General features: G+C 39.0%; 1 protein-coding gene across 1 annotated transcript; it reads left to right on the forward strand.

Annotated features, from left to right (window-relative positions):
- Positions 1–1,035: 1,035 nt before the first annotated feature.
- BRS3 (bombesin receptor subtype 3) lies at positions 1,036–6,894 on the forward strand (the record flags this gene model as incomplete). Its single annotated transcript, XM_080652917.1, has 3 exons — positions 1,036–1,469; positions 3,069–3,420; positions 6,481–6,894. 3 exons carry the CDS (start codon positions 1,036–1,038, stop codon positions 6,892–6,894), a joined length of 1,200 nt encoding a protein of 399 aa, XP_080509043.1.
- Positions 6,895–10,602: the final 3,708 nt, after the last annotated feature.

A 10,602-nucleotide genomic window follows, 5' to 3' on the forward strand; every position in this document is an offset into this window, starting at 1 on the left:
CCTTCTCTTGCAGGCACTAAGGTAAATTGTCTTCATTTTCTGCCTCCTTCCATTGATACCATCTATATGCTCGTCACCTCTGGAGTAACCTATGACATTACCTCACTTGAAAAGAATGATTTTCATTCTTACAAATCTTTCTGTGTCAGAACCTTAAGCTGTGTTCTGTGTTATTTTGTTTTGTAACAAGGCAGATTCATTGTAACCATTTCTAAAGAGAATAATGCAAAAAAGCATTTAAAAATAAATATCTTTAAAACAGACAGTCAAACAGTAAAAACTGTTTTGTTAGGACATTTAGGGACAAAGAAACTGGTGATTTGCCTGCATTTTCATCTCATAAAGGTTGCTTTGCAATTGTGCAGTGCAGCCCAAGTAATATGCACAAAGTTGGGAATTACCATGTGTCAGAACTAAGTGATAAGCTCAGGTCACCTGAATTATCCCTCCTTGGAGGTGACATCAGCCCTGTCAAAATATGAGTGATGTTTGCTTCAGCACCTCACTAATATGAAATCTGGAGAAGTGGATTCAAGTTTGTGCTTCAGGGGACATACATATTTATTTATCATGTAAAAGAATGCATTAGACCATCTTCTGATTGCAGAAAAGTGAATGATGAGCCCCAGTAGAAAAGTGACAAGATCTATATAGGTTTTTGTGGTTCAATATGAAAACAGAGTGATTCTAATAAACAATAGGTATTATTCTATACTATCTTGTTATTCATAAGATTCCCCAACAGGGAAGAACAAGCAACTGCAGAGCATTTCCCAACCCCCCTCATTCTGTCACAGAAACGCCAATAAAACTCCTCCACCTCTGACTCTTCAGTGCCAGATTCGTAAGCACTTAGCCAAGCATGCTGGGAGACACAGAACAACTGAAGGAAAGCAGTATCTGGATGTCTTGAATTTGCTTGCCATTCTGCTGTGTTCCTCTACCATCTCATGACTAGACATGGGCATTAGACGTGACAGTCAACCACTCTTGAACTGAACAGAAGAAATATTAAAAGCATAATCTTCAGAAGAAATGCCTCAAAGACAGCCTCAGTCACCTAATCAGACTTTCATTTCAATTACAAATGACACAGAATCATCCAGCTCTGTTGTTCCTAATGATACCAAAAATAAAGGATGGACCGGAGACAACTCTCCAGGAATAGAAGCATTGTGTGCCATCTATATAACGTATGCTGTGATCATTTCAGTGGGCATCCTTGGAAATGCTATTCTCATCAAAGTCTTTTTCAAGACTAAATCCATGCAAACTGTTCCAAATATTTTCATCACTAGCCTGGCTTTTGGAGACCTTTTACTTCTGCTAACTTGTGTGCCCGTGGATGCAACCCATTACCTTGCAGAAGGATGGCTGTTCGGAAGAATTGGATGTAAGGTGCTCTCTTTCATTCGGCTCACTTCTGTTGGTGTATCAGTGTTCACCTTAACAATTCTCAGCGCTGACAGGTGGGTTTCTTTTCTCAGTTATATTTGCCAGAGTGTGAAATGAGATGAAAAAAGGAAAGCTTGTACTTAGCATTCACTGGCTACTCTGCTTTTCTCATACTGTAAGCTGGATGTAAGATAGAAAATTGGGGGCATTTTAAATAAAAGTTGGTGTAAGAATGTTAAAATTCCTGTGTTAGCATCAGAGGAGAGGTTGAAATTGTATGTTTTAGAGATAATGTTTTCACTTTGAAGTGAAATTTGTTTGCTTGAAAGAATATGTGAACGATGCCCCCTGCCCCCCCCCCCCCCAGTTTATAACGGAAAATTGTTTCAGGTGTAAAAGAAAAACAATTCATGCTTTATACGTTAGTGCAGCCTAGTGGTGCAATATTGTCAACATTTAAAAATCAGCCTAAGTGTGAAATTGACCACATATGCATTACTGACTACCGGAAGACCAGTAAAAACAAACACACACACACACACACACACACACACACACACACACACACACACACGTATCTAATTTATTTTAAATTCATCAAATTAATTAGTGCCAGAAAAACAATGAGGTTTTCAGCTTCCTGATAACTCAGTGTAATATCATCACTTAATTGTATTTGTTTTCTCTTTAGGCATTCAATGACATTGTCGTTTCCAGAGAAATAAATTAATCTTGTTTAACTTTCAGATCTCTATGTATAAAGCATGTGAGACCCTCTGGCAGTTAGAGTGTTCAGGCTCTGTTAGGATATTTTCAGTCCAAGTATTGTTTTTCTGTATTCCTATTGTAGAATGGTAACTGAAAACATGAACAAAATTGAGGCTCTAAATGTTCAAAGTGATGCTTAAGAAAGTTGGCAAGAAGCCGATAAGTAATCAATGCCTGGCAATACCAGAAGGAATAGCTTCTTCAGATTCTGGAATCTGAGAGGAGGAAAAGCTTTCCTGATGCTTTTTTTTATCCTGATTTTTTATATTCTATCTGAGGACAGATTTATTGAAAGGCTGTAGATTTTTAAGGTGGATATGTCAGAATAAAGAGGCATCTTTGCATGGGCACAGACAGGGCTTCTGATTTCACCCTCGCTTTGCCCCAAATCTACCTACAACAGGCTTGGGCAACAAATTAGCACTTTTCAACAGGGAAGAAATTAACTCTCTCCTCTTTACTGCATAAATTCGTGAAATTGCTTTCCTAGTAATTCCATGACTGCTCACTCATGAAGAAAGGAGAATTAGGTTTAACATCAGTCACTGATATAAAAAGTATTTTAGAATACTTAAGGTAATACACAGGTAATGAATTACTCTCAATCACACATAAAATCATGCTGGAAAAAACTTATTTGTACTAAATAAAAGACCTACACATAAAATTATAAAATTGCAAACCTGCAATATCTCATACTGGTGAATAAGGGAAAAGGTGATTGACACAAATAAAAAATACTGGGATGTATTATGTGTATTTGAAACCATAACTAATTCCAGGTGGTTAATGTTGGCTTAGTTATATACATTCAGATAGGAATCGAACTGGATGACCACTTTTAACCCTGACAGTCTGTAATTTTGATATTTATTTGGTCTTTGCCTCTGCTTATGTGTTCCTAGATACAAGGCAGTCGTGAAGCCTCTGGAGCGACAGCCCTCCAATGCCATCCTGAAGACCTGTGCCAAAGCTGGCTGCATCTGGATCATGTCTATGTTAATTGCTCTACCAGAGGCTATATTTTCAAATGTATATACTTTTCGAAATCCCAGCAAAAATATGACATTTGAATCATGTGCCTCTTATCCTGATTCAGAGAGGCTCCTGCAAGAGATACATTCTCTGCTGTGCTTTTTAGTGCTCTACATTATTCCACTCTCTATTATTTCTGTTTATTATTCTTTGATTGCTAAGACTCTTTACAAAAGCACCTTGAACATACCTACTGAAGAACAAAGCCATGTCCGCAAGCAGGTGTGTATTAATCAGGACTCATGCATAAATTTATAAGTCAAAGGTCCTAGTTTAGCACCTGTGAGCAATAAATACAATAGCAGTATGGTATTTTGTTATGGTCATGGGCTCTGGAGTCTGTCAGACCCAGAATTTAATTCCAGCTCTATCACATACTAGCTGAGTGATCTTGAGCAACTTACTTAACCTCCCTGAGCCTCAGTTTCCTGGTCTGTAAAATGAACATGGGGAGTGGATGTTCTATATTAAATGTTTAGCATAGTTCTTGGTGCATAGTAAGAATTCAATAAATGGTAGAACTACTATTATTAGAAAAAGGATAGCTGAAGTTGGGGAGCAGTCAAAATTATTTACATAATGGAATAATGAGGAACATTGTACAAGGTGGTTCTATAAATAGAAGTATATTTTGTTTTAAAAAGTGTAACAGAATGATAGAAAAACACAGGATGATAGAACTGGCAAGAAGCCATAACATTATTCAATGCAAACCACATACACACAGATGAGTAAACTGAGGTCTGCCGGTATGAAGTGCCAGTGGTAAGAGAACACAGTGACTCACAGATGCTTGTTTATGACTATAGCAAGAAAGTTTTAAAAGAAAAAAAAAGACTATTGCAAAACCCAGGTGTGCTCTCCTCCCATAAATAAAAAGAGTGTTGCCAAAACATTGTTCCATTTTTAAAAATGCAACAGGATTTCTATATTTCTTGGGAGAGAGGGAAGATTCCATTTATCTCTTGACATGTTTGCAGAGAGCTCAGCGCCTTTTTTGGAGCTGGTTCATTTGGATAGTTAAACAGTGGTGCTCATAAGACTAAAGTTGCATATTTAATGCCCATGTGAACAGTTTCTTTGCTCTGTGACTACACGCAATGTCTTCATTTCATCTGGTTCATTTTTCTTATTAACTAGAGGTCCAGTGCATGAAAATACATGCACTGGAGGGGGGGTCCCTCAGCCTGGCCTGCCCCCTCTCACAGTCCGGGAGCCCTTAGGGGCAGGAGGTGACCTGGCGATCAGGGGAAGGTGATGCCCCCATCACACCTCTGCTGCTGCCACTGCCGGCAGCGCAAACCTCGGCCGGCCCTGGTTACCTGAGCCTTGGGTGGCCCTGGGTGGCTGGGAAGCTGCCACCTGAGGCTTGCCTGTGCCTCAGGTGTCGGCTGAGCAGCTGCCATCCAAGGCTTGCCTGTGCCTTGGGCAGGCCCTGGGCAGCTGGGGAGTTGAGAGGACTGGGGGACTCAGTGCCTGGCACCCAGTCCCCGGTGGGGCTGAGGGGACTGGGTGCCACCATCTTGTGGCTGTGGGCACCACCATCTTTGAGGGTGTGGCAGTCAATTAGCATTTTCCTCCTTATTGGCTGTGGGTGCCACCATCTTTGTGAGGGTGTGATGGTCAATTAGCATATTCCCTCTTTATTAGATGGGATAGTTAAGAGAACTGTAAAGAGAATCAGGAGAATCAGGAGAAAAGACAGCTAAGAAGAACTCTTTTGGGATTAGAGAAAAAACTTTTGTGAAAGGCTGGAAGTTTACAACATTAAAAAACCTCACTACTTAGGATGATATTAGTTTGTTTAATACATTTATCAGGTAATATTTCAAATATACTGGGTTACATAAAACATAATATTAAAGTTATCCTCACTTATTTCTTTCAACCTTTTTTAAGTGGGACTTATAGAAAATTTAAAATTATTTTGTGGCTTATATTATATTCTGTTGAACACTACTACTCTACAGTAATTTTCCTAGATGGAAATAAAAATAACTTCTTCACTGGAAAGGAAAAATAAACATAGTTTACCTTATATTTTTCTAGATAATTTAGTCATGTTCTTTCTGCCATCCTATATAATAAAGAGCTAATATGCTAATTAGACCAGACGGCAGAACGAACTTCCAGAACGACCTTCCAGAGGACCTTCCGGAAAGATCAGTGGCGGGGGGGTGGGGCTGCAAGGCAGCCATGGCTGCGAGGGCCTACTCTTGCATGAATTTCGTGCATCAGGCCTCTAGTTATATCATAAAATGCGAGTCACATATAAGTATAGAATTGTTTATGGATTCAAATCACCACAGATTTCTCATCACTCATTTATCTCATGATGAATGTTGATGGACAATTCTTAGTGCCTAAATAGTATAATGTATTATTAAAATAAGTGTAGGACTGGCCCTGACTAGCTAACTCAGTTGGTTAGAGTAGTGGTCGGCAAACTGCGGCTCGCAAGCCACATGCGGCTTGCGAGCCGCAGTTTGCCGCTCTGTTGACTAATGAGTTTGCCGACCACTGGTAAATGTTACCGTGTAGTTGGGAGCTGTGAGGATTAGGCAATTGTGGCATATTGCATGCAAACAGGTAAAGAGTAGTATATGACAGTGGTCAGCAAACTCATTAGTCAACAGAGCGGCAAACCGTGGCTCACGAGCCGCATGTGGCTCGCGAGCCACGGTTTGCCTACCACTGGGTTAGAGCATAGTCAACAAATCAATGTTTCTCTCTCTCTCTCTCTTTTTCTCTTTCTCAAAGTCAATAAATTAAATAGGTGTAAGATTATTTTCACATATGAAGGAGGAACATTGATATTTATTCCTTTGACTATATATTTAGAATTCCTACAGATTAAAAGCAGTTTTTGGTATCAACTTGGCAACTTTCATAAACCCCAGAATAATATTCTAACCTAGTCAGCCTCTACTGATATGGTGAAAGCAGTCTTGTATAGTATCTCTCTCTATTGTTAATTTAATTAAAATTTCCAAAATTCCATAACACTTCTTGAGATCATTGGAGACATCCTAGAGTACGTCAAAACCAGGGGTGGGAGTCTCTGAATTGGAGCTAATGAAACCAAGATCATGTGTTACCATGTGTATTCTATAGCCACAGGCTGCCTTCCCACACATCCCAGGCAGTTATCTCATAAACGCATGTTTAAAGGGACATCAGCTTGTTGACTACAAATTTCTAGGTAAATCTAGAGAATGGCTTTTTTAAATCTTCAAGCTAAATGAATTTTTTTTCTTTTGCCATTTTTCTTCCCTCTTATAGATTGAATCCCGGAAGAGAATTGCCAAAACGGTGTTGGTGCTGGTGGCTCTGTTTGCTCTCTGCTGGTTGCCGAATCACCTCTTGTATCTTTACCGCTCATTCACTTATCAAACCTACATGGACCCCTCTGCCATTCACTTTGTAATCACCATTTTCTCTCGGGTTCTGGCTTTCAGCAATTCTTGTGTAAACCCCTTTGCTCTTTACTGGCTGAGCAAAACCTTCCAGAAGCATTTTAAAGCTCAGTTATTCTGTTGCAAGGCAGAGCTGCCTGACCCTCCTCCTGCAGATACCCCTCTTGACAACCTGTCTGTGATGGGAAGGGTCCCCTGTGCTGGGAGCACGCAGGTGTCTGAAATTAGTGTGACTTTGTTCACTGGGTGTAGTGTGAAGAAGGAAGATGACAAAGTCTAGCTTTTAAATTAAATTGGTATTTTTTTCTTGCCAGCATGTGTATCTGATTCTGAGCTGTGCGTAGGTGTATGTTGTCAGGATTTTTGTTGTTTGTAAATTGTGTTGAAATCTTAGGAGTGAAGGTCCCTTATAAGTAAAAGACAAACCATGATTTTTAAAATGTACAAATATTAACGTTATTGGGCTTTCTAAATAAAATGAAGCCCCCTAGGTTAGAAAGATACATTTATATATGCCAGTGTGTCCTAAGGGAGCTTGCATAGAAGGGAAGGTAAAACAAACAAGGTAACATTTAAAAATCTAATTTGTTTCCATCCCATCTATAATGCTTTTAATTACTCATATATTCCCGTGATTTTCATAAACTGTGTTTGTGTTTATTATGTGCTGTAAATCTAGACATTATGTCTTGCATATGAAAAGGGGATAAAAAACATCTCTTCTGCACTTTTCTTAAAAAGCAAAGTCCTTGCCCAACTGGCGTGGCTCAGTGGTTGAGTGTTGACCTATAAACCAGGTCATGGTTTGATTCCTGGTCAGGGCACATGCAGGGGTTGTGGGCTCGATCCCCAGTGGGTGTGTGTGTGTGTGTGAAGAAGGCAGCTAATCAATGATTTTCTCTCATCATTGATGTTTATATCTCTCTCTCCTTTTCCCTTCCTCTCTAAAACCAATAAAAATACATTTTTTTAAAAAGTCCTAAAAAATAAACCTTAACAGGTTTTTTTGACTGCCTTTTTCTATTAATCTCTAGTCCAATATAACTAAACCTGAGCACTTGCAATGAAAATGTTTTGGGGTCAGTGAGTATAAGGTAATGAGTAAGGATCTGGGACAAGGAGCTTGCCTTACTGGGTCAACACTTACTGACCTAATGTAGTTCTATTTAAAACTACCATTGGTTGATAATTGGGCAGCATTTTCTTTCACAAATACTGAAGAACTTGCCTTTACAGGCAGAATAAGTGGACACATTTATGGTGTCATTTGAGAGCCCCAGAGAAGGACAAACCCGTTAAAAAAATCTGCCAGCCTGCCTGTCTGAAAGCTTCCTTTAAGGAAATTCATTTCTTTCTGGTAAGCAGTGCCCTCTTTCTAAAAAATGCAGAAGTACACATGAAATCCCTAACACCTGGGTGTGCAGTTGTTAACTATCAGATCATCTTCCTGCTTGATTTCATTAAAGCTGATGGGGTGCCTAAGTCCTGTAAGAGTATGACCTACTTAATCTCTGCCCTTGGAAATCAGATGTAAGGTTCTGGTTTTCTACCCTCCGCTCCTACTTGCTATCGCTATAAACTTGTTAATCATTTTTATTTCAAACAACTTGTCAGTAGACATCAGATTTAGAGTTGTGATTTCAGAGAATGTTTTCTTGGAGTAATTTAAAGCATATGTTTGACACTAGAGATAGCTACATTTGCATTTTCAAAAACTTGATTTTCGGGTGTGCTTTTGAGCTTTCTTTAAATGGCTGTATATTGTAAACTTTTGGATAATATGGCTCAAAAGGGGATATATATATTACCACTAAACTTTACATTTCTGTAATTGGTTTACTTAAGTGAGGGTGCCACTATTGTATTAGTATTGTTTTAAGTTGGACATTGTAATAAGTGGGGCAGAACAAATAAATATTAAAGTTTCAAATAACTTTGTGTAACTTTATGTTCTAAAAACAATATTTCTGACAGAATATATCTGGGAACACACTTTAATCCCAAAATTTAAATTATTTTAAAGTCACAAAGCTCCCAAATATTTTACTGTTTTCCTCACTTTGGGTAAAAATTACATCTTTACTCTCCTAAGTACAACATTTTAGAAATAACTTGATATAGGTACCAGATTATAAAAGCCGAGAGAGAGTGCCTTTTAGCAGTTGATAAAACTAGAGCTCAAAGAACTTTCATTTTCTTCATTCTAAGTAATCCCAAGGTGACTTATGGACCTGATATAAAATAATTCCCTAGTTTAATAGGGCATCAGTCTCCTTTCCAGAGTTAAAGAATTGGGATTAAACTTTGTGGCTTTGTGGTGTTTTTTGTTGTTGTTGTTGTTGTTGTTTGTTTGTTTGTTTGTTTTTTAGGGGGTGATCTTTTTTTAAAACATATTATCCTTGTCAGGGCTAACCTTACAAGTAGGCTCCAATATCTACATTGTCTTTCACACTGCCTATTATGGTGCTATAAATGTTATGATGGAAGATTTCATTTCTTTGGAGAGGGTCCTAAATGGGGGGAGAGATGGGACACATGAAAAACAAATTTTAGCCCTAACCAGTTTGGCTCAGTGGATAGAGCGTCGGCCTGCGGACTCAAGGGTCCCAGGTTTGATTCTGGTCAAGGGCATGTACCTTGGTTGCGGGCACATCTCCAGTAGGGAGTGTGCAGGAGGCAGCTGATCGATGTTTCTCTCTTATCGATGTTTCTAACTCTCTATCCCTCTCCCTTCCTCTCTGTAAAAAAAATCAATTAAATGTATTTTAAAAAAAGAAAAAAAAATTTTATATACTTCTCAGTTTTGCTCAGGGTCTGCCCTGACCACGACTAAGAATAATGGACCATAAGAATATGCTCTAATGCAGGAAAACAAAGGCACAGACTTAGGTATAACCAAAATGTTCAGTGAGTAATTGTCAATGAAGTTGAAAGTGCCACAAAACATTAAACATGGTATATCTACTGAAAATAGCAAATTTGGGTTTAAGAATTTCCATAGTTATAACCACTTTAGGTCAGGGATCCATCAATTCCATCAATTATTTGTCAAAAAGAGTTACTTATTTTCACTAAGTTTTGAGACTATAGGAAGTGGGGACAGAAAAATCCCCAAATAGAGTGAGCTTGAAAAGGCCATGAAAATAAATCTCATTTGGTGTAGTTCAGTAATTTTCCAGAAAAAGTTACTAGGCCAGGTAGATGACTTCTCTGGCCAAGCAGTTTCTGCTTTTGTAGGTTAATGCATTTTTATCTACCAAGAAGGTCGTGGTCTGTCAGACCAGGAGTACAGCACAGATCACCACTTACAGAGGTCAAAGACAGAAGAATGAAGATATTCAGAAATAAGCCACCTGTCTGGGTTCCAAGATAGGTTTAGCTTCCTGGGTTCGGCAGCTGCTCATGTGGCCCATCTACATTCTGGTCCTGGAGTTTCAGGAGCTATCCTCTATCTTTATAATAATGAATCCCCTTTTTGCTTGTAATCTTGAGTATTTCTGTGACTTGTGAAAAATCTTGAAAAAGACAGGTTACCAAGACAGAGATGCTTCCAGATTACCTTGGTTACTAGGTAGTTAATTCTACGAATACATAGGGAAATAAGAACAAAGAGAAGCCAGGCCTCATACAGACAATAGCATTGTTTAAAAAATAACTGTCAGGTCTTATGGTCAAATAGAATACCATTTAGGTACAAGTGTGCTTAGCTTCCAACTCCACTATTACAGTGATTCAGTGACCCTCTGTCACTGTGTCAGCTACTCCTCTCATCTCTGGGAAACTTCACAGCAGGCCTCTGTTCTGCTTATTACAATTCCTATATGAGCCTCCCTGCTTCTGTGCTACTTGGACCATGTCCCTGTCTGTTCCAGACTCATTCCTCTCACTGAGAGGCTCTTATTGGCTCAATTCATCAAATTGTCTAGAATGCAGGGCTACCCTGCCAAGTCACTTCACAGGCCTCTGGATAGCCTTTGGGCTAGGGTGG

This window comes from Plecotus auritus (genome assembly GCF_963455305.1).
Source record: "Plecotus auritus genome assembly, chromosome: X".
Lineage (NCBI taxonomy): Eukaryota > Metazoa > Chordata > Mammalia > Chiroptera > Vespertilionidae > Plecotus > Plecotus auritus.